The sequence below is a fragment of the Tauraco erythrolophus genome, chromosome 20 (genome assembly GCF_009769465.1).
Source record: "Tauraco erythrolophus isolate bTauEry1 chromosome 20, bTauEry1.pri, whole genome shotgun sequence".
In the NCBI taxonomy this organism is placed as follows: Eukaryota; Metazoa; Chordata; class Aves; order Musophagiformes; family Musophagidae; genus Tauraco; species Tauraco erythrolophus.
This window is the reverse complement of record NC_141484.1, coordinates 9,705,475-9,730,805: the sequence shown is the minus strand read 5'-3', so window position 1 is coordinate 9,730,805 and position 25,331 is coordinate 9,705,475. Positions and strand designations below refer to the sequence as shown.

Below are 25,331 nucleotides of genomic sequence, written 5' to 3'. Positions count from 1 at the left end.
ATACAAAGCAATAAATCAAATTTTTCACGTATTCTAAGTCTCAAAAAAACAACCGAACAAAGAAATCAAATCAAAACTCCAGATAATTATGTCATTGTAGCTTTGTAAATAAATCAGACTTTTACACGTAGTAAAACAATGTATCAAACACTGTGCTAAGACACTAATGTACAGGTACGCATTTTCTGATAAAATAATGCTTCAATGGAAGTTAAACTATTTCTTCTTGTTAAAACGCACAATAAAAGAGTCTCTTGCTATAACCCAACAGATTATTTAAAAAGGACTTGCAGAGGAAGTAAAGGTTGAACAACTAAGAAGCTTCACCTACAAGTACCTCTTCTAGCCCTAAGCCATGAAATGTCATCCAACCAAACCTATACTGCACCTAATTACCAGGTCTGACTACAGCAATGTTTATTTTTTTGTTTGAAGCACCTTTCCCAAAAAGGTATCTATTTTTGATAAGCAGAAGATGGCAAAACGGAGATGCCACCATTCTTCTTAGAAAACTGTTCCAACATTGCTAAAAACATGCACCTAGATCAAACCTTGAGAGGTTAGCTTACAGCCTCTAGCTTTGTATATCTGGGCACGATGCATTAGCAAGCCTTCCAGTACTCGAATTCATCCTCATAAAAGTGTATACACATCAACCCACCTATCTGGCACTCTTTTTTCATAAGGCAAACACACTGAACTCCTTAAGTCCCTCACTATTTGGGATTTCCTCCAGCCTTCAGTTCTTTTCAGCAATCAATCACCTCCTTAAACCCTTGCAGTTTTGCAAGATTCTTTAACGCAAATTCTGATTTCAGAACTACACGAAGCTCCAGCACCTCTCAGTACTCCCTGATACAGTTCTCCTTTTTCCACGCAGTCACCACACCACTCTGCTTTGACACGTTACCTCAGTACAGGCATCTAATGGTTTCTCTACAGTCATGACTCTCAAAGGCACTCTACTATCACTTTTCAGAACACTTTCCTACCCTATAGATGCCTTTTAAGATGCTTTTTTAAAAAAAAATAAAATATATTGACCAAGTCAATTTTTTGTCCTCATTATTTGTGAGGACCATATTTTCCAACATCAGTATCATCTGTAAATATTTATGAGCAATTGCATTTACTTCAGATCACCAACAACAGTATCAAGTACCAATATCAAGTAATGATGACATATTTTTTCATGATTTAGCACTAAGCTGCATATTATGCTAACCAGCTGCTGTCTTCTCAAAGTTGTGCTAGTGGAAATACAGATAATATTTTCTTCAATATGGGGCTGTAGTTATACGAAACACTTACTTTATAGTTATAGTTACCTCCATCACTGGAGATACTCAGAATTCAAACAGACAAGGTGCTGAGCAGTACAATCTAATGCCGGAGTCATTTCTGCTTCCAGCAGGGGTTTGGCTGGAGGTTCTTTCCATAGTTCTTAATGTAAAACCTTAAATTAACACTGATTTAAAATTAATTCCAGTCAAGTTTGTACTAATTTTGTTACGCTTCATAAAGCTATGATAATGACATGTCTCTGGCTTTTTTACTTTACAGCTCTGATTCTACAAACGCTCAATTCCATACGCATCTTTAACCACGAGTTGTCTTGCTGAAGTCAACAGGAATGTTTAGTTCAGCATGGACATAACTGTTTATCAATCTGCTCCTGTTTTTCATTTTAATTGGTGCACATGGACAAAAAAAAGTGGTCTGTTCACATAACTATTCATTAAGACATTCTGAAATTTTGAACATTGAAAATTTTACTCCCACAAATTCTCAACTGTACAGCATACAGGAAGATGATGCTTTGTAAAAAAGTTCATGATTTGCTGTACTAACAAGAAGGACAGAAGAGCACACAAGTAGCTGTAGCAGACTCACACAAACAGATGTGAAGAAACAAAGACTACAATTGTATATAGACCTTCTTTAGCCTTATAAAAAATGATGTATGACAAAATTACAAAGATTTGCACTACCTCTTCAAGTAGCTTACTAAAGCCTCAGCACCCTTCAGTGATAAAACAGTAGTGATGAAATCTTAACTGAAGAATGTAGCATTTATTTTCTATGCCATCCAATGTGGAATAGCTGCAGAATAAATATGGTTCCTCCCCTCCGACTGCTTTATCTAGGTCAAAAAACTCCTTAAAGGCAGGAAGTCAGAGGAAACAAATGTCACTACACATCAACTTTTTATCATGAAAACAAGCAAGACAGTAGATAAAACCAACGCCTTCCCAATATTCCAGTATGAAGTTCCACGAAAGACACCAGCTTATTTGTAAATACAACACTGTTGTAAAAACTCTTTACAGGCTACAGAAGAGATGGCCTCACACCACCACATGAAAAATCCCTAATTTTCTTGGAAATTATATTTTTTTACAGTACTTTACATAATTTTGCGTAAGTTAATAGGACTTGAGAGGTCTCAAAGGCGCTGTTGTATTTATTGAGAAATACAGTAAATTAGGTGCACAATCACCTTATTTTTAATAGTTTAGGCATGACTACAAGAAATATCTTTTGCTTTATGCATGAGAACTACACATGCTCAAAAAAAACCCAAAACCAACAGCAGCAAAATTCCTCCACAGCAGAATTATTCTTTAAAACACATCTACCTTCATGAAGGACTAATACTTACAAGACAATGTCATTTCCTAATTATAAGCAAATTAATCATACACATTTCTTTTGACAAGGGTGAAAGATTCACTGATTCACTTCATTAGCTTATTTAACTTACACTTACGTGATAGCAAAAGTTGTCTCTTCCTACTCAAACAAGCATAGGGCATTTCACAACTGAAGATCAGCACTGTATTTTGATTTAATCAATGCAAAGGAGAGAATGATTTAATTTACATATCTCTTACCTCTCCATTGTAACTGAAGGTAAGAATCTCAAAACTCTCTTTCAACTACAGGCTCTTGGAACAAACAGTTTTACTACTGACTTTGCACCTTTAAACCAAAACAACACTAATCTCACTTCTGTCATAGAACTAAAACTTCACAGATGATAAAGAAACAATCAATTTTTAAGACAATTTCCCAGCTTATAGTATTTCATATAACTGTACAAAGAACGTACTTATTCCTTTGGCTAACCACAGACGTAAGAACATTTGTAAGATCAGTAAAATTGTAGAACTGGGTAAGGAAATTTCCCATACCTACCGATCATAACAACATAAAAAGCAAGGAAGTGCCAATTAATCCAAATACAAAACTGTTTAAGCTTTACCTCAACTACCTGATTGGTGTATGACAATTCACAACGTTGCTGTCGGTAACAAAACAAAAAAAAAATCACACATAAGGTGTGTGCAATTGAGAGGGAAATGTGAAAAAATGAGACGACAGAAACAGCTGTAACACAAATTATGACTACAGAAACTTCACGCTCGTATCTCTATTTTCATTTCAAATAATATGAGCTCTACCTTCTTCCTCCCACGTTCCTTTTCAATCAGATCTGCTTATGTGAGAACACTACTGCTACTGCGCTTGACATTTGCAAATCCTACTTTAAAGTAGCCAAAAAAACACCTATAAACATAGCCTAGTTAACCTTATTAGTCACTATGGCATGGGACTCAGTATCTTCTAAAGAACGTAAATAAAAGTTTCTAGAGTCTGATTCCTAAGTCACAGTCAAGTTCAACATTTATTAGAATCATAGAATCATGGAATGGTTTGGGTTTATGCTTAATTTGTAACTAATTCATAGTTTTAATACAACCGGAATAGAACTCCAAAATACTCCTTTAAACACAAACCAATCATAGGTCTCAAAAATATTTCAGCCAGCTGTCTTCCTTACAAGCAACTGTATCTATCAAAAGTGTTGTCAAGAAAGGGAAAAAGCAGGTGCCACTCAGGCCTGAGGTATTAATCTATCCTTACAAATATATTCCTTGAAAAAAACGTTTTGTTTGATTTCTTAAAGTATCTAACACATTCATAAGGAAAAATCTGTAAAACATAAACCGTAAGACAAAAACAAGCAAAGAACATTCTTCCTAAGCTAGCAAGTAACACTACCTAAGGAGATGTTAGGATCAGTTCACCTCCACCGTTAAGCCAAACCTCAGTTGTTTCCAGTGAGAAATTTTCACTGAGCTTGTGTGCAGCCACAGCTCTAACCCATACAGCAATCACGACTTTGTGTATCATTTAAATAACTGCAATACGATGATAGAAAAAAGTGCATTGATACATCAGAGGTTCTCTACGATCTGCTGCACTATTTCCTGCTCAGGTAATGCTGAACACAATCAGCTTTTCCAAAGAATTTACTTACTGAACAGATACATTTGATCCTTGTTCAGAATCTACTGACCTTCATTGGCAGGAAAGTTTCTACTATTTAAGGAGCAGTAATAACCTCACTCTGTAGATGCAGACCACAAGACCAAACCGAAAACATCTATTCAGCCCTCTGAATACTAGGAGGAAAAGCACAAGAAAATAAACAAATAAAATGTTTAGTTTGCAGCCATATAGGCTTGACTTAGGATTAGTCAGTAGATGTTAAGCCAAAGTAAAACGTACTTGACGTGGTTTACTGTAAGAGCTCCCACACTTACTAACATAAAGAAGTCTACAAAATTAATGACAGAATAGGAAAATTATTTACTGTCTCTTATCATAAAGTTGCATCAAATGAAATTACCAAGTGTGAAGTTCAAAAAAACCTCAAAAAAAGAGGTATTCTTCCCAACACGGGTTCCAATTGCATTGCAGAACTCTCTGTTCCAAGGATGCTGTGGGTAGAAGAGCTTTACAGGGATTTAAAAAAAATAAATTATTTTTTATAAAAGAGAGAAAAAAAACAAACACGGAGTAAATGGCTTTAACTCGAAAAAAGAAATCAACTCCGAGTCTGGGATTCAGTAAGAACAAACAAGGGAAACATAACCATTTGCCTTTATCCATTTTATGCTCCTCCCTCGGCATCTGCTACTGACCACTCCTGGAGGCAGGTAACGGACTGGATGCATCTTTGCTCTGACTTAGAAATGCTGTTCTTATCTCAATGGTATCTTCTTTATGACTCACAGATCTACTTCCACAAAACCAAAATTAACTACTAAAATACAAAATATACAGTTTTGTCAAAACGAACGAGACATTGTCTTGGAACAGTCAAACCCAAACGTCAGGATCCTCATGAATTCAAACACTAATCTACAAAGCCGATCCAAAAAACCCAAGACCAACGCCAAAACAAAACAAAACTTCTTCAGAGATACGTTGTACCCAGAAGTCAGTCTGCTTTTTCCAGCTGTATCAGTTACATCTGTCCGGAATCCTGCCTCTCCAAAAGCTGTACACAAGAGCTCTGTCAACAACTGTTGCTGTGCCCAGCACAAAAGGTATTTTTCAAGCCAAGTATCTCAAAAGTAAAATATTAATGTTATTATTTACCTAGCAATATATCCTAACAACACTTTCACGGAAGGCAGGGGAAATTCAACAAGCATAAAATGAAACCAATTAAAAACCATGAACTTTATGAACTGGAGAGTGATAGTCTACGCATATTAAATGTAGTTGTAAAAGACTAATTGAACTGCTTTGATTTGAGTGTATTTAACAGGAGACTCTAAAAGCTCTTTCATCCCATGCCTCTGCGTGTTATGACATTGACAGGAGAGCTATTTACTGGACACCAACAAAAAAAATTGCTGTTTTCCCCCCAGCCCCCATTTTACTCCTTTAACAAGATGACAGCTGGTTTGTATATGCACAAGTATGTACATGAGTCTGTCAAGAACTGAAAAAACAAAAACACACTTCCCACTGCTATTACCTCCTGCTTGATAACTTAAACATTTGAATTGTCAGCAAGGCTTCCAGGGAAGCATTAAAAATAGCAACCAGAATAGTTATCTTAATGCACAGTAATACCATGTTTCACGGCATTTGTATCTGTAGAAAAAAGATGCCTTTATTACAGGCAGAACTATACTCTAACATTAATAATTTAATTTCCTCAGATGTTAAAAATGTGTGTTTTGCAAGAGACTACAAAGTTGTATTTGTTTTTTCCTTCCAAATCCAGGAAGTTCAATAACATTATTAGTGCAATCACATTTAAACACCGTGCTGAAATAAAAATAAGGCCAAGGATACTGGAAGTACATACAATTACTAGTGACAGTTAAATAAGACATTCCAAGTCTGTAACAATATTTTACTTGGAGTCATCTGTAAGTCACTATTAATTAGACAAAACAGAGATGGACCCTCCATTCTTCGTTTCCAAGATCACTTAAAAACAAACAGAAGAAACAGGCCACTGATTTTTTTTTTTAAACTTCACCTGCCATTACAGTTTCAAATGATTGTGTAGTCATAGGCAAAGCACATTACTGGCAACAGAGTAGGATTAAACAACAACAACAAAAATAGGTCTAGTGATTACTTGAGCGGGTGGTTAGCAATCATCAATCCAGAACTCACACCAAAATTACTTTTTTTCCAATCAGGTTTCAGCTGTTAATTGTTTACATTATATTCAAGTAACCAAGTTTGATTCTTAAAATCCAAGAGGTCATCTTCAGCATGACCAGTTAAATCTACAATGAAACTCAAGAACATGGCTACAAACAATATTAGTCACCAGTAATTCACAGTAATGACTTGCCATAAGCAGTTAATGTCTGCTTTGAATTTGTCTGAAGACTCCTATGTCTAAAAAAGAAAAACCTTTGCAAATAACTAAACTATTTCCCTATACAACCCCAGCAAGGCTTTCATTTTATAAATAGATTTTTTTTAAAAAAAGCAATAAAGCAGCATTTGATCTTAATCACCAATCCAACTATGACCCTGCAGATTTCACCTGCCCTTCAAGATAAAATTCATCCCTGTTTACTAAAGAAATCCCAGCTCACCCAGCGTACACACTGCGCCATTGTTTCTAGCCAGGACTGAAGGTATGCCACCTTTTATTTACAAGGCTTGATGGAAGATCACACCTACGTTTTGTAAGCAGAAGATAACCACTTCAACTAGCTCACACATCTTGGAACTGAAGGCTACTAGTATGCAGTCTAAGAAATGGTGTGATCACTGAACACTGTTTCAAGCAAATGCTAGTTTCTGTAACACCACCCACATACACTCATGAAGTTTTCATCATTGTTAAATAAAAAAGTGACACACAAAAAATCCTTCAGAACTTTCTTTCCACTTAAAAAGTGACACTGATAGAAAGAACTAAAATAAATTACAAATCAATAATTACACAGACAGCATGAAGAAGCAGTACTTTTTTTTTTCCTGAGGTCTTCAGCATTTAACAGAATGCTACTGACTAAATTACTCAAACTAATTCTAGACCGTTTGCAATCAACATATATAATCCACAATGACTTGCTTACAATTAGTGTATTATACCAAACTCTTTTTACAAAGAAAAAAAAGTATTTGATCTGTATTACATAAATGCGTTAGATTAAAATATAGATTAACCACATGCCAAATGATTATTAATATTAAAAAGCAGAAAGCAAAAATAGGAGTTACAGTTAAAGGTCAAACAAGTCATCCAACTGTATTCACGATTATACAACTCTACACACACTGGCACCCTTCAGCCCTTTCAGAATGAGCGTTTCCTAGAAAGCAGAAAGGTAAGACAAAAGAAGTTTCACAGAGAAATCAGGTGAGGAAACTAACATTAAGACGTCAAAGTGGAAAACATACACCATCAACGTCCTAAAACCAGTTTAAAAACCGTAAGACATTAAGACTTTGTCACTGACGGCATGTTTTATAAGGTAAAACACTCATGACCCTTTAGGTATTTCTTAGTCAAGACAGCTAAAATATACTAAACCAAAATACTTTCACTTTTCCTACATGCAACACAGATTACTTATTTACAGTTCAACGTATCCTTAAACGTGGGAGGTAGGCCTCACATGCTCCCCTAGAAAATTATTTTGCAAAGACAGTTAATGTTTGATAATAGTAAAGGAATGTACTACCATTTAAAAACTCTTAACACATTTGTTGTCACGTAAGGAAACGCATTTTAAAACACTATGACTAGCAGAAGTATTTCACGTGGATGATTCAGTTTACCCATAAAAAATAAACGTTACAATTAGGAAAAAAAGGCAGAAACTACCACGAAATCAGAAGGCAATCACATACACAATCCCCTTACGTTCTGCAAAAGTACAAAACGTGTTGCAAGATTTACTCAGCACTGATCTTAAATTCAGAAATGCCAGAAATGTTGGATAATCATTTGACTGGTTTCCTTTGAAGCACGTAAACAATACTCAAGGGTGTATCCAATTCTATTTGCTAATTACAATACCTCCAAGCACTGTTGCAGATGGATTTGCTCCCAAATTCATAACAGATACTGCTAAGTGCAAGACATGGCATGGGAGGAGGGTCACCATTCGTCAACCACCAGCCCCGGCGCTGCCAGGGTCTCACGCTTCCCACCTGTACCACCGGGCGCCGGAGGGACTGGGGTGGGAGGTGGATGTGCCGGCGGGGCCTGGGCCACCGGAGGAAGGACACACTCCAGGGCAGCAGGCGGAGACGCCGGTGCCCGGGTGGTGCCGGGGAGAAGGGCTGGCGGGGAAGGAGGCCTAGGGCACCGCTCGCGTGTGTCGCCAGGACGGGGTCGGCTCCCCGCCTGTCAGGCACCATGTGCCAACCAAACGGCAACGGGGACAACCGGCGCGGATGAGCAGCGCGGCACCACCCGCGCCGCGGCAGCCACTTCTCCCGGGAAGGACGGCGCGGCGAGGCGCCGGCGGGTGGGCCCGGGCCGGCCCGGCGGGCCCCGGTGTGACAAGGGAGGACGGCAGGCCCGGTCCCCGCTTTACTCACACTCGGGGCAGCTGCAGCGGCGGCGCCCCCCGCCTCTGGAACACGCCGTCCACGAAGACGCCGTTCTTGCCGAGGCAGCGCAGGTAGAAGTCCCCTCCGCCGCCGCCAGTGGCAGCGGCGGGGTCTCCCTGAGGCGGAGGCGGCGGCCCGTCCGCGCTGGCCGGTGGCGGCGGCGGGGGAGTAGCGGTGAAGATCTCCAGGTGGCGCCGGGAGATGAAGCTGGAGTGGCCCATGCTCACGTCCACCGAGCCCTGCGATGAGTTGCGGCCGATGGTCACCGAGCGCTTCTTCATGAGGTACTCGAACTCCCGGCCCTCCAGCCGCGCCACGGCCGCCGCCGCCGCCGCCATCTTAGCGAGCGAGGGAGCGGGCCGCCCTCCGCTGCGCCCCTCCGCCCGCACCGGCCCCGCAGCCGCAGCCGCCGCCAGACACAGGCAGGGAAGGGGCCGCCGCTCAGCCCAACCTGACGCAGTCCGCCGCTGCCTGATGGACGGCGGCGCCGGGCCAATGCGCGGCCCGCACGCCCATGGGGCTATGGCGGCGCGGCCAATGGCGAGCGGCGCCGAGGCCAGCGCCGCGCAGCACGTTCGAGTGTCGGGGCCCGAGAACACGGGAAGGGCCCGGAAAACACGGAGCGGCAGAGCCGCGCGCGGGGGAGCGGAGCGGCCCTCGTGCCCCGGCGGAGGCGGCGGCGCCGAGCCCCGGGCCCTGCCGCGGCGCTGGCGGCCCGAAGGAGCGGCGGGGCGGCCCCTCCACGGCCGGCCGGGAAGGGAGGCAGGGCAGGGCGGCGCGGAGCGTGCTCCATCAGCGCGGCGGGGCCGGCCCGCCTGCCATCTTCCTCCCTGCCGCCCCTGCCCTCCCCCGGGCCGGGGCGGCGGCGGGGCGCCGGGGCTCCCGGCACCTGCGGGAGGCCGGGCTGCCGCCGCTTGCTCCTCGCGGCCCTCGCAGCGGGGCAAGGCCCGCGCTGGGCCCCTGAGCAAGGCCGCCGGCACCTCTGGCGGTTCACGGACGTGTTTTGCAGCCGGCCGACAGCAGGGCTTCCAGAAACAGCGCTGGGCGTGGGGCAGGGGATGGGGCCAGTAATCGATAGAATAAATGCAAGTACCCAGACATTGCCAGAGGGTGGGCTGCCACCTGGGAAGTAGTCTGCAACCCCTCGAATTTAGCCTCAAAAGGCCACAGAAGAAAAAAGAGAGGTTTGATACCTGATACGCATCCGACGGCCTTTTTAGGTTAAAACTAGAGGTAACTCCCCGTCCTGGACTTTTGTGATATCCATGTCAAACAAATACAGTGCTTTACATTTAAAAGTTCCAGGTAAGTCAGTCTGTGTGTTTGTGCACACACCTTGCTGGGCTCAGTCCAGGTAGAAAAAAATAAGCAAGAATTAGACACCCAGTTGCTGTAGTGGTCTGTCAGACTGCTCCCCCAGGGCCACAGTACATGGGAGAGAAAATGTCACAGGTAACAGCGTGGGAAAAACGATCAAGGCTCCACATCAGGGGTTTTGACTTTAAAACATTACAGGCTACCAAAAAGACATTAATTGTACCCCGTTTGTCAAATGTAGCATCTGCAACAGAAATTATTTACCTGATCAAAACCTTCTAGAAATGTTTGCGTGCTCCTCTCTGTTACAGGGACCAGGCACTCTGTCAGAATTGAGAAGCAAACAATTAAGAAACACTTTTGGCTCTAAGCTGTGAAAAGGGTGCTAAAACATATTTATGTCTATATAAAACTACAAACACTGCAAACGTTTCATTGTAACAGCGCGGATAGTCTTAACATATTTTCAAGCAGTTTTTTTAAAAACGTTTTTATGCTCAGGACAAAAACAATCGACTTGCTAACAAATATCTAGTACTAAATTTGAAATGCAAACTTCTGTTTTTGTACACTTGAGTCAACAGATCTTTAACCATAGAAATATTTTGTGTACGTTTAGGAATGGAGCACAGTGGATGCGACCTGCGAAGTTACGGCAAACCTTATTTTTTACTCTTAGGATTGTTATAGATCGCACTTGTTACAAGCAGCTACAACGCCATTCCATACTCGTTAAGTCCGTTTATATGATCACATACGCACATCAGATGCGGTAAAATATAGCAACAGTTTAGAGCTTTGGTTTCTTTTACAGAAAACTTTAGTTAAATCTTGCCCACACTTTGGTATTTAGAATCAGACTTTCTTCTATACCAACATATGTTTGGCACAGAAAACGTGGAGCATCAGAGAGCCAGTTATGACTCTCTGATTCTCAGCTTTTTTTTTTATCCTTTGGCTCTGCTGCAACTCCAGAAATGTTGTGCCTGCTTTGCTAACAATTGGTTAGGGATCCTGAGGGGCATGCCGGCTGAAAATTACCATGGATTTCCATCTCCTAACACACCCCCACGCCCACGGAGAGAGAGAAAACAGGCAGATTGGGAGAGCAGCCAGGTGAACTCCCATCAGGCCAGCAGCACTTTCTGCCACTCTCATCGTTGCTCAGTTCACAAAAGTTAAAGCATTAATGCATACTTTAATGTTTTCCATTATGGGAATCACAACTCTGTTAATTTGTATTAATTTATTAATAACATCCAATACTAAATTCGCAAAGCTGATATACCTCCCTGTTCTTTTCATAATGGAACAGCATAAACACAGACATTGACATAGAACGCTGAACTGAGTTTTGTAATATACACCGAAATTACTTTTCAGGCGCCCAGTCCTCAGGATGCTACTCTATAAAAAAAGTGACTGAACACCAGCAGAAAGTCTGTTTACTTTCGTATTACCGACACTGTAAAGCAAACAAACAAACTCCCTTGTCAGAAGCTGTATTCATTTTAAGAGGACAGCTGAGAACCTTCTGCCCATGTTTTTCTAAACTGGTGCAGATTTAGTCACTTTCTTTGTGACTAGATAAAACTGCAGTTATAGGTCATTCCAACCTACCCACTTGCAGTTCTGTTCTCTGGTGTATAAAGCAGGAAACAGCAGCGAGATGTGGTGGAACAACTCACACTTGCACAGAATTCCCCAGTGCTGTTCCGGGTGTCTGGGTTCCCCAGAAATGCACTCCTTGAACACAGCCTGGTCCTGATGTTGGAGCTGCATAGCAGACACGTACTATTCCACACATTTTTTTTTTTCCCCTGCCAGCTGAGGGTAAGCAAAGACATTCTTTTTCTCCGTCTGCTTTGCGTCCACCTTGACTACTCAGGACAGAACTAGGGCTCCAAGTTACGGCCCAAAATTTAATTTTCTGAAGCACTAAGTTGCTGCAATTGCCATTGAAACTAAACAAGGTCTCAAAGTGCTCACTGCGCTTCTCCACTTCTGGCCATTTGTGCTAAGTAGCCCAATGTTATCCAGTCCACATCGATTTATGCAGCAGCACCTGATTGCATCATAGAAATTAAGAACCAGCAGACCTTATCTGCATCATCTAACCTTAAAACAATCGGACTGATCAGAAATGTGTAAGTATTATGTAGGGTCTAATCCATTAATACTGTTTTATTTGACCAAACTTCCCTTAAATGACTACATATTTTTTCAGATGTGTTTTTTTTTCTTGTAGCTCATGCTACAACAACACAGGGGTGCTCATTTACAGTCTGCTTGTGCTTGGGGCTAGTAAACTGTCATATAATCGAGTTTTCTTTCTTCGGTACTTTTGTTACATATATGTGCTCTGTACTGAAGGTTATGAAGCAGTGAAACAACCTTCCCAAGATGCACATTTTCAGAGATCTAAAAGCATGGAATACTACTACAGGAACTTGATGAATAATCAAGTAGATTAAGTGACCCTAATTGCTTGCTTTGACACAACCAGCATTAAATAGCTTTTAAAAGCCATTAGGAGCTATCCATAATCTTTTTATTACAGCAAGCGTCACAAGCTTCCAGTGAGATTTGATTTTTGTTAAACAAAACCCTACAAAGTTAATTTGCAAACCCACTTCTCAGTAATGTTCATGAGATTTAACAAGATAAGCGCTTCAAATACCAAAACTTGCACAACCCAGTGAAGAAAGATTTTGCATATTGATATCCCTGCACCTGACAAGCACACATTTTTTTCTGTTTACTAGGTGAGAAGCCCCTTGTAAGCAGCAACAATGTCCTCCAGCAGACAGCCTCAAAACTGCTGCTATATGCAACTGCATTTTTAAGTAATCGCGATAACCATACTAGAGCTCTTTACACGCTTAAATTTAATGACATACGTAAAAGATAGTAAGACTCGTGCTGTGATTTACTCATTTTCTCACACATGCGTTTTGGTCAAGGGGAAAGTGTTAAAAAAAGCATCATGTAATTACTGCAAAATATCAAAAACAGTGAACAATCAGGATGATTTGACGCTCCCTAGTTACACACTTGGCCAATTCCTGAAGCGACTTTAACAGGAGAAAATAAAGAGCTCTACCTCAAAAAAGTTACATTTATAAGCTTTTTTTTTTTTTTCCCGTAAGGCTATAATTTAGATCTGTGTAAGTAATAAGAACTGGAAAGCGTAACACTCTTGAAAAGGCCCAAGACACCCAAATGAACAGGTTTTTTGGGAGGACGAACGGGGAAGAAGGCGGGAACAGCTACGCAACCTCGACCAGTCGCTTGCTGGCGTACTACTGACCTCGGGAGAAGGGAAACCGGTACTATACGAGCGAACGCCACCGAGCTGCTGGCCGGGACAGCCCGTTTTACCGGTGAAACGCCGCGGCAGGCGCGGCGCAGGTGACAGCAGCCCGCCCTGACAGGAAACCCGCGCTCCGCGCGCCTCCCGCCCTGCTACCCAGCGTGCCCCGCGCCCCGCCGCCTCATGGCGGCCGCAGCCTCCTCGCTGACCGCCCGCCGCGGAGGGCCGTGCGGGGGCCGCCCGGGGCCGCGGGCGGAGCACAGCTCCGCTCGCCGGTGACGCGTGTTTGTAAACACGGCGAAGCCGTGGGCGGGGCCGGGGCCGCGGCCCCGCCGCCCCAGTGTCTTCTGTGAGGAAAAACGGATCCGGGCAAAGCGCGGGAAGGCGCTTGGCGGCGTGTTCTCTCAGGATTACTTCAGCTACGGCACCCTCCCCGCGTTCCTCTTGGCTGAGGTTAAAGGACGTTTTTGGGGTTGTAAAAGCAGTTTTGTGAAGCGAGACCTTCACCCTTAAGCAGCTCTGGGAGGGGAATCATTGACTCGCCCCAAACCAGGACAGAGTAGACCCAGTTTGAATCCAAAAACGTTATTAAGTGTACAGGCCAAATGCCCTGGCTGATTCCAAGCGACAGCAGATGACAAAAATCCAAATGCATGCCTTAAATTGAAAGCGTCCCATCCACCCTCAGAGGATAATTACTCATAAAGCGGCCCTAAATTCCAACACCACAACAGGATTTTTAAAAACAGCGGCAGCGCTACTCATTACTCTGTTAACTGGAAATGCGAAACCCCCAGTACTTTGCAGTTCAGCCATGCACGACTGCGCTCTTTGCCAAATAAACGGCTAATGATCTTCACGCTTCTATTTTATGTTCAAAATTTTAACACCTCAGAGAAAATTGGACCTGATGATTCAAAAGCATTTTTAACGTTACCTGCTTCTGAACAAAGTTCTACTACTATGAAGTCTTGAAGCATAATCAGAGAAACTGAATCTTATCAAGTTGCAGCACTTACTGTATTTAATGTTGCTCATTAGTTACTCCTATTAGTTAGGACCCCATTTAAGCACAATTCTGCTGTAAGAGTTTTCTTTAAGTTAATTTGTCATTTTTTGCCATTGTATGTTCATCCTTTCTCTTTGCTTGATCAAGAGATACTCAAGAACTCTGTTTTAAGTAAACAGAAGTACCTGTTAAAACATACCTGAGACCAAAATGATAACTTTTCCATTTTTACTGTCAAAATAGGTCAGTCCTGTATCATCACTGTAGAAAGCATCTTTGTGGCTTTTTAATTGAGAGCTCAGATTCTATGCAATGTTTTCTATGCATACACAGCTGTACATATTTCAATCAAATAACATAACATTCCATGAAAACTAAGAAAGGCTGGCACTCTTTTGGAGTAACAGCCCCACTAGAATACATCGAGTCTATTCATCTTGTCAGAAGAGTTTTTACTTTTCCTTAATTTTGAACTGAATTCTTTTTCAGTCTCCTTTTAGCACTCCCACATCACATACCTTTATGATACGGTATCATAAACAAACTAAACCTTGCCAAAAAAAAACCAAAAAAGCAGCAGATTAAGCTACCAAGGTCCAGCTTATCTGGAAGAGATGCTTCAGGCATCTGAAGGAGGTAACTGCAGCGGTACCAATATCATACATAGCAGATGCAAGTTCTACAAAAACAGTAATAGAAGTCGCAGTTTGGTTGGCAGAAAAAAAGCAATGAGTGGGAGTGGAGAGTATAAGATAGGATAGGCAAATGAGTAAATGGTAAAATGATTTACGTTAATCAAAACCAGACAAGAATTACAGAAATGTGAATAAGCCAAAATGAAACAGATAGCCAAAGGCAAATTAAACCAATACCAAGCGTAAAATAGTAAGCATGAATAAGAAAAACGTACTTTAAAATCTTTTCATGACAGAGCATTCTAATTTAGATTTGTCATTTCAGAAGGACAGAAATGAAGCTTCTATCGAAATCAGTTTGGTGGATGCTTTTGGTGTTTTGTTTGTTTTTTTTAAACCAGTGCCTGTCCCTCAGCCAACAGAAAACCAAAAAGAAACCAACAGTGAAAAACAGAGGCGTATTTTTCTTTATGTCTGTCTTCTCTGAAATATTTCTTACTCTGTCTAGAAGGATAGCTACAGAACTAAGCAAAGTTCAGAGCAGAGTTCCCAAGACAATGAGGTATGAAAACACTCTTACACAAAGGAGAAGAAATTGCAATTGTTTTTAGTAGAGACAAATGTTGTAGAAATAATATAACAAAGCAAAAGCACAGTGGGAACAACCTCATGTTCCATAAACAGATATTTTAAGATTCCTGCAAGACAGAAAATTGGCTGAATTCAACACACACAAAGAAAGATCCTATGAGGAATATGATAGCAGAAGTATTTTTCATATCTAAAGTATTTAGCTTTATTATTTTTAATTGCGTAGCCAAAGCCTGAACAACTTAAAGTAGTAAAATTTCCATCCCTGTTAGAAGTCCTCCCATCAAGGACTTTGCTCTGTCTATACAAAACCTAGAAACTGGTCTGGCCTGGAATTGCATTTAACACTGACATAAGATGGAGCTGCTTGTGAATCTCTTTATGCTGAATACAGAAACAAGACACTTAAGTACATGAGCCTCGGGTCTGGCCCAACAGATTTCCTTATTTTCCTAATAAATCTCAAAACATTCAGAATGGTTGAACTATTTTATGGCTTCTTCTGTGAAACTTACTTATGTTTACACCTAATCTTCAAAACATGAACCCTTTAAAGATTTGATAGAAAGGAGAAAGACACACTATTAACTTCTTTTGGGGAGAGGAACACTTCAATAGTTTCTTCTTGTAGACCGATTTCTCAAGAAAACAGAACTACAGAAATCTGGATGTAGCAGAATTAGCTGATTATTTTCTCCTGAACTGGATATATAAAACTAAAAGACTACATAAATGATCTGAACAACAACAAAAGGCACTTGTTGGAAAAAAATTGCAAATGCTGCGCTGGACTGACTATGTTTGAGTCCTGTGCAAGTCATGAGGCATTGGAGCAACCTCCAAATGGGTGGAGAACTACAAACATCTCTGACATGCAGGAGTCTGTTCAAGATGGAGAGTCATCTTAACATCTCTGGTAATATAGAAGACACAGCACAGACTGGTCTGCTCTGAGATTTTTAATTTTTTTTTTTTTTAGTTTTCAAAATATCAATACCCCATTTGACATTGGGAACAAGAAAAAACATCAACGAAAACCAATTTACATCTACCACAAATAGAAAAGAACGTCGAGGCAGAAAACTGTCACTTACTTCTGAATTTTCACCTGTGTCATACACAATAAGCACTCTGAAGGTCAGTCCCTCAGGGAAAAACACAGCAAAACATGAGGAAAATGGTTCCCTTCTGCAGATATCCAGAATACCAACACACAGTCACTGAAGGATCAAGATCAGGAGCAGAAAAATGAGTCTCTGCAGTCGGACAGAGCACTCGGGAGGTGTGTCAGAGACAGACACCAGCAAGTCTCTGATCAGAAAGCCACCCATACTCAGAGAAGTTACTGACAGGTGTCCAACAGACAGAGGAATAAATCCCTCCTCTGAGGACTCAAGTTCTTCAAAGATCATCTCCTACTCTACCTCAATTTTTTTGCTAATTGAATTAGTCTGTGGTTAATTTGAGATTATCCTCTTCGATTTGCACTTCATTCTCAGAAAAAGAATGATGCAGCAGGCTACATTCAAAGCAGCAAATAAACACCCGCCTTGTGACCATGAGCCCAAGTTTTACCAGTGTTCTTGAGCAACATTTATCATGCAGCGTTTTGCCAGGCAGCCCTGCTGCCAACAGGAACTGCCTCTTTGGATCACGACAAAACTGAACAGAGGAAGAACATGAACAATTCACTGACAACTTCTACAGTTGCTTCAGTTAGCAACATACAGGTCACGGCTTGTTATTAAATAACAGAGGAAGATGCAAAGATGAGTCAAGGAAAAATGCTCTCCCAAGAGCACAAACTTAAAACTGAAATCAGTCAACTTTCACACATCACCATTAACTTTTCTAATTCAAAATATTTTTGCAAAACACTTCTCCCTATAAGAGTATTAATTTTACAGCATGTCTGTAAAAGGATCTGCTACACAAATCCTGCACTGCAGACTGCTTTGGTTTCCTTGTGGTTGATCAGCACGGTGGAAGACTCACAAAGTTCAATTAACACAAAGCCAGCAACTCAGTGGTTTAATTAGTGTGTTGGCAGGCTCCATGGATTCCACTCAATTTTTAACTTTCTTCTAATCAGTTTCAAGTGACCATTTGTAGTTTCCCCCATCACATCCCTAATGGCACTTTTCATTCAAAATGCCTTTATTTTGCTTAATAAAGCTTGCTTTTTTTTTTTCCTCTCCCCAGAAAACACTTAGTAAGAAGCTATTTGCAGGAACTGATTACTGAGGTAAGCGCAATTATGCAAACTGACCTGTGACAAGCAACTCAGTGCACTTACTTTGTCATACACTGTTATGGAGCTCTCCAATAGCGATTTTATTTGCAACTGTGGGGTCAGTGGTGGTCTGTCTGACCGAACACGGGGCAGCATTATGAACTTTGTGTTAGCATGACAATACCCACAAGTACTGCATCTGGTAACACACTGCCTCGGAGGCTTTTTAAGTTTGTAATTCTAACAGCCTCTGTACTACCAAAGCTTGTTTCGGTGACGTCACATGATTTATACATTATCATTCTTCCACTTCTCTATTTTGATTAAACAAAAAAGCAAACAAATATAGATAAGAATATGCTTCCTGTAATTAACACCAGTAACAGTCTCTGATTACTTCTACAGATACCACTTTCCATTCACAGATCTTCAACTTTTTCTGAAAATCAGACATCTGTGATTCTGTCCATCTTCACACGAACCTAAAAATGTAAACACAGCTGAAAATCACACTATTAATTTTCTTCATTGCAGGAAAAGCCTGAAAGGCTATTATTTCCAATATAAGAGTTACAGTAACTCCTGAGCCAGGGTTTTAGTACACAAGAGGGGAAGAAAAATATGTATCACAACACAGATGCATACAGAATACTATTCATCACCCAGAAACTGTAATTGAATAAAACCAGTTTAGAATGGAGGTAAGCAGGAGAGGAGAAAGAACCACTGGACATCCAAAACCAGGAACACATTTGTATCTAATAACCTTCTTGTTTTTTTTTCTTCCCTCCAATTCCCAATACGGAATTTTAAATGGAAAACTTACTCTCTTTGAGAACTTATGGTTCCAGTACACCATTAAATGCATCAATGCTACATTGCATTTTGGAACTCACCTTTGCCATTTTACACAACAAAAAGGATATGATATAAAAAAGTCATCAGGATTTTAAATAAGTGAATGTAAAACGTCTACTAAGTAGTCTCACAAACAAATAGTTGCACTTTTCCTCCTCATTACAGTTTTTTTCTTGTTTTGTGTGTGTGGTGGTTTGGTTTTTTTTTTTAGGAAGGAATGAGGCAAAGTGGGCAAATGAAGGAAAACAGTTCTCAAAAACAACATTCTGGAAGCTCATAATTTTAAGTTAAACCCTTAATATCCTATTTTTAATGCTCAAGAGGTTTTTAATTTGCCACTGAAAGTAGGTAGTAGTTGCCTAAAATCCCAGAATAATTTGACATTTAAGTTTATCGACATCTGGTTTAAGTAACCAGATCAGCTTTTTCCTCAATGCTTTTACGAATGACTACAAGGTATTTCACATCGCAGATAAATATTTAGCCAACAGTTCAACAACAAGCTTCCAATGGCAGGGTCACTTCCTGTGCTTGCCCTTAGTTCCCATCCTTCCAGCACCTCCCGGTGTGCCCGCAGATGTTTGTATGACTGAGCCGCAAACCAGATTATGGAAATGACAGGAAAAAAGAAAAACGACACCACCGTTCTGAGGGTCGGTTTTACAGCCAGATGAGTTCCTGTGTCCAAGTTTAGCACATGGGCTCACAAAGCGGTGCGGTGTTGGGGACAGCGGGCACGACGAGACCAGGATAAATGCCCAGGAGGAGAAGAGCAGCTGCAAGCCCTGGCCTCCCCTTACGGACACACAGCAGGCTCCCCGCTACTCCCGTCACCTTGGATGGACAACCTTGCACTGAGCACGCAGCCCTGGTATGAAGAGCTTACAAGAACACTTTGCACGTTCACTAGAACGTTTTTAGACTTTGATTACAGATTTCCTTCTGGCTATGGCTTTTGGAAGCTATCTTAAAAAAAGTAGCTTATTCCTGTATGTGTATTTGCACCCAACTCATCAATCTTGAAATAAAATTATCGAAATCTTTATCTTACAACCAGACTTTAAGAAAATGCTGATTTAGGACTACTTTAGATACAGGTAGACTACAGCTACACAAATTACAGGCAACAGTTACTTTTTCTACACATACATAACACCACACCTGCTTCTACCTCCGCAACTGTCTTAATGTGTATCAAGTTCACACCCAAAGCACGACCTGTTGAAGTATTTGTGCTCAAACCTTGCCCAAGCTCAGAGTTGTGAGACCACACCAATGTACTGAACCAGAAGTTTCAGAATGTTAAAAGACAAGAAGCATTGTCACCTATGAGAATCATCTGCAACCTGTACTTTCAGCTGCCTGTTTGGAAAGGAAAGACAAGTCGTTGGAATATATTAAATATGTTGCACTCTATCATCCACAAGTAGTTTTATCTAAGTTGGGATTAAAAACAGCACAAGAAGTGTCAGAGCTACTCTGTGCAGATTCAGTTTAAGTCATCTTAAATCCACAGCTGAAGCACAAGATAAACACTATTGTACTACACTCAAAGCCAGGCTGAGTTTATCATAGGATGGATTTTTTAAACTATAATAAAATCCTACTACAATAGGATTTTGGTTTATTTTTTGCTACTGGAGATAGCATCTCCTGTCTTGATGTTACAGAACATTTTTATTTGAAAAATAGGTCACTTCAAGAACTCTTTTGAAATGATTGTTTAAATAAAGCTTACAAACACAGATAAAATTCTTCTGCTGGAAAGCCTTCTAATGTCTGCAACAAGATTGACCGTCCAAGAAGGAGCACATAGGATAGCAAAGAAATTTGTGAAAATAACCATGAAGAGTAACAAAAACTGATTTAAAAGCACCAGAAGTGTTTCCAGTGGTTTAAACACCATTCAACTTTTGTTCTCTCCTTTGCTCTTCCCTCCTCTATTTTGCCCTGGAAGAACACAAATGACTTTGGGGGGTGCAACCATCTGTCAGGAATAACTGACTTGCAGGTGATCCTGGTTGCTCGAACACACACGGATTAGCTGGTCATCTATGACACAAAGGTAAGTCTTAATAATGACGTGCATGTTATGTTGGGGCTATCAGACGGCATTTTAAGAAAATCGTAGCCATCATCTATCACAGAAGAGCTTCCCCACTCTGATTAGCTCCAGACCCTAAACTTAACCCATCACTTAAGCTGGTGAGGTTCCTCCCATTTGAAGATTTGACAGATACCCCGAGGATGTTTTACTGGGAGAGTGGAGATAAGGAACAGGAAAACACACCAACTTCACAAAAGTAAAATAGCCTAACAATTGCATCTTTAGTTACCTTCAAAATATCTAAAAAACATTTTTCTGGCAAAAGATACATATATGCAGTTTTTCCCTCAACCTGTTAAAAGCCAAAGAACTAATGGGACTAAATTAATATTTTATCTCCATACAAGAAATGCTGAGTTTTGAAACATTGATGTCTCTATCTACTGCATATTCGCCACGGTTTTTGCTAATATAAACACATGTTGATCACAAACACCAAACATAATAGCAATCACATAAGAAAGAACACTTAACACAGTATCTATGGTCATCTCACTTCAGACCATATCCTCTCTTCAGGTCTTTGTGATTCACCTTAAAATGTTCTCCCAACGCACACGCTTTTATTTAGCGCAGACAAAGCTATTAAAATCAGTAATTGGCTGTAGTTGTATAATTTAGGTCTCCACATCAATATATTTTAAGCATTCCCATACTGTCAGGTCACACACCTTAAAAAGCATTACTCAGGACTACTACAGTAACAGTAAAAAAAGTGGAAAACAGTAACACAAGATGAAGTTCACATTCTGGATCCTGTGTTCTATTAAACAGCATTTCAAAACTCCGTAAGATACTTGCAGATTTTCAAAACTTAGCTAGTCGAGGCCCTGAGTAACCTGATCCAAACCTGAAGTCAGCCCTGCTTGGAGCGGAAGGTTGGATAAGATGACCTTCAGACATCCCTTCCAATCCATGTTAGTTTAAGATTTTTTAAAATAAAATAAAATTGAGAGTGGAAGTGTGTTCGTACACCCATATACACACACTTGCCCTTCTGTCTAGATACCCACACCAGTCTATAGAAAAAACTGCGCTGAATACTGCACGTAAAGCAAGATTACAAACATCACTGAGTGGCAGACTGATTTTGGTATCTTAAACACACACCAATTCTACATTCATACATATAGAAGAAGGTATTGCTCTATGACCTAACTGAGGTGGCAAAGATGTCAGACTTCTCACACTTATCAGCTCTGTCTGATCTCACAATTGTCCCAATTTATCTGTTGAATCCTCAGCTTCCTGAACACACAATCCTCACTACCCAGAGCTTTGACTGCTGTAGTGGTAAGGAACCTCACTGGAATTATAAAATGAATGGAATTATCCCATTCATAAAAGGGACGAAATATTAATCGCTTCTGCTGAGACATCAGAAAAGAGAGGAAGCAGGCTTGTCCTGAGGCAGGTAAAACACTCCAACCACAACCAACATTCAGGTTCACTATTCCTCTCTAACCTGCATTCCATTTACACATCTCAAACCGAAACTCCACTACTCCTGCCTTTGGAATTCCTCCTTCGATGTGTTTTCCCTTCTGCCATCCAGGGATCAGTGTTTTCAGCAGTGACTTGTGAGAATGTGCTGACACATTGCTCAAACCCCTTTGGGCGCCGTAAGGCAGAGGCCCAGAAGACATGTCACTAACAACAGACATGGGACATGAAAATTTCTTGAAAAAGTAATGACAAATATCATCACATTTATGATAGTATTTTACACTACTTTCTTTCTTACACACAAGTTATCATGCCTTATAAAAGTTACATTTGGAATTTACTCCTATTTTACTACAAGATAAGAGGAAAGGGAAGCAAGTTCAACAAGATGATCTAAGCCTGAAGAATTCAGAATGAAACCGGATTCCTGCACCGTTATATTCTTAAATAATGCTTCTAGGTGCAGCATTCTGCTTCCCCCTGAACTTTTGCCTGTATGATCTAGCCTTATAGACGCATTCAGCGTGAGAAAAGAGCTGAAGGATTAAACAGCCGCTCTAAACGCTAAGAAAATAGAGCACTGAAACACTATTAGTTTCTAGAGTAACCTACTCCAGTCTGTCTCACCTCAGTTCTACCCCTGCCCCAAGTGGTGTCTGCCATGATCTACAAAACTACTTATTTCACAAACAAAGCTGCAAGAGCTGTTTTAAATATTTTTTTCCTCAATTTTTGTAGTTTTTTTTACTACAAAAGAAAATCACAGTATAGAACAGATGACCTTTTCTGAAAAAAATATATGAAGTTTTCATGTAGTACTAAGATAATTGAGCTAAAAGCACAAACATAATTACCGTGAAAATTACTTCTTGTAAAGGCAAAATAATGGAATATGAGGTTAGTAGAACAAAAACTGGTGCATTGTAACTTAAGTTCTTTAGCTAATGGTATCAAATTTAAGTTCCAACACAGAACCTGTTCTTATTTGAAGTTTCCCAGTTTTACATACTTAAAATACTCACATTTCAAAATATTTGATAGATCCACAGTTCTAAGGAAACCAACTGGGGCAGTAAAGCCACATTCCACACACAAAACAAAACAAAAAATTCGTGTTTTTACAGCCACTGTTTGCCTTTCACTATAAAGCCATACAGAAAATTTCCTTATTTTAACAGTAGTTAGGTCAGAAACCTATATTCAGTACAGTCAAGAACCCAAATAATTATTCTGCTTAATTTTTTTATGTTCCAATGATTTGTCAAGGATGTACACAACAGTGTAAACAATTTCTACAGATTTAGTTCTGACATTTGACCATATTCAAGTTCAGCAAATCCCACAGACCAATAGGTGCAGAAAAACTTATCAGCCGTTTTGACAAAAGCATAGCCACTACTCTTGTCATGCTCTTGGCAGAAGCAAGAATCTTGTTTCAGAGTCATTACTATTCACTATTCTGCAAAACTTACTGGAAAATACTAAAGATAATGTTCTGCTCTACAGAAGTCAGATACTCAAAAGCATATGTTGATGTAACAACCCAAAATACAGCATCCAGGCATATTATAAAATTACAAAGGGGAATTTTAAAAAGTCTACTTTTCTCTTGACTTTTCTTCAGCATGAAGTACTAGTCTAATGGGAGGGTTTGGGGGAAAACACATTAATATGGGCTGAATCATACTATATTCGAGTACTGCACACCAGAATAATCATTCTGTCAATAATTTTATGTAGTGAGCACACCTCTAAACATCATGCATTTGCAGTATGAGCTTACTTCCACAAGAATAAGTCATTAAATAATATCGATATTTTTAGTGTGCATTTACAAAGGCACAAGATACTAGGCTGAACAGGCTGACAAAATGGTGCTCAAATGCCACAGAAGGGCAGAGCTCCTTACCGAAATAACCTACTGCCATCACAGATTCTTCTACTGGTCTGCAGGCTTTGGAGGAAAACATAACTGATTATACTGAGTAATTAATTCCTTTTTGCTGCAATGACATCGACAACAGAAAATCTGAGCATGCTGAAAGACACTTCCCCGAGAACTACAGGGTCACTAGTCATACTTTTTCTGTGAGCCAAACGGAGGCATTTGCATGAATGACTGCTTGGTAGTCAAAGAAAAATCTGAAAGATTTTCTGCAATCTGAATGCAGAAAGACATGGGAAGTGGTGTTTTCATTTTGAGAGCTTCAATAAATGACCTTTTCTGCTTTATTTAAAAAAAAAAAACCTATCTGTGCAACATTTAGTAAAAGATACATTGTTAATAATGTAACTCAAAAACAATAAAAGAATATTTAAGAGCAGCAGTTTCTTACAGCAGGTGAACTATCTCATTAAACAACCTGAATGTTGAGTGTAACGACCTAATTAGGGGAATTTCTCCTTAGAGAGAGGTTGTTCTGATGTAAGTTGATGGGAAAACCCAGCTGGCTTCAATACTGTAAGATCAAGACCTAAAGACTTATGAAAGTGTGTGGTTAAAGAAGAAAAAAATAAATTCAGAAGACTGGGAGTTTCTATCCTTCTGACAAACATATATTGAATACAATCATACTAATTTCACAGTTTCTCAGTTAAAAAGTTTCCAGGATTACTCATACTTAGTAACAACAAAACAAATTCAGAACTGCCAACACTATTCGGTTGAACTTCAGTTACTGAAAACACTCCACAGTTATTTCATCTTTGTTAGAGCAGAAAACAATCAGGAGGCACCACGTACCAGCTTTCGTAGTATCAAAAGCCAAAGCACGACATCAAATTATTCAATAACAAAATATATTTAGATAAATGGCACAGCATGCCATCTTGATTACTCATTTTCAGAAGGTACCAACACAACATCCTATATAGTCCAGTATTTTCACCCCTCGTTTTCAAGTGCATCAATAACTTGCAAGAAT

At 40.3% G+C, this 25,331-nt stretch overlaps 2 protein-coding genes across 2 annotated transcripts in view; both read right to left on the bottom strand.

Moving 5' to 3' along the window:
- Positions 1–9,236, bottom strand: part of FOXK2 (forkhead box K2) — a 47,885-nt gene extending 38,649 nt beyond the window's left edge. The window contains exon 1 of the mRNA XM_086624014.1: positions 8,887–9,236. Within this exon, the coding sequence (XP_086480140.1) occupies positions 8,887–9,236 (350 nt within the window). The remainder of the gene's footprint in view (positions 1–8,886) is intronic.
- The window catches only part of LOC147527366 (uncharacterized), a 162,685-nt gene that overhangs the window by 132,324 nt on the left and 5,030 nt on the right, over positions 1–25,331 (bottom strand). The window lies entirely within an intron of this gene.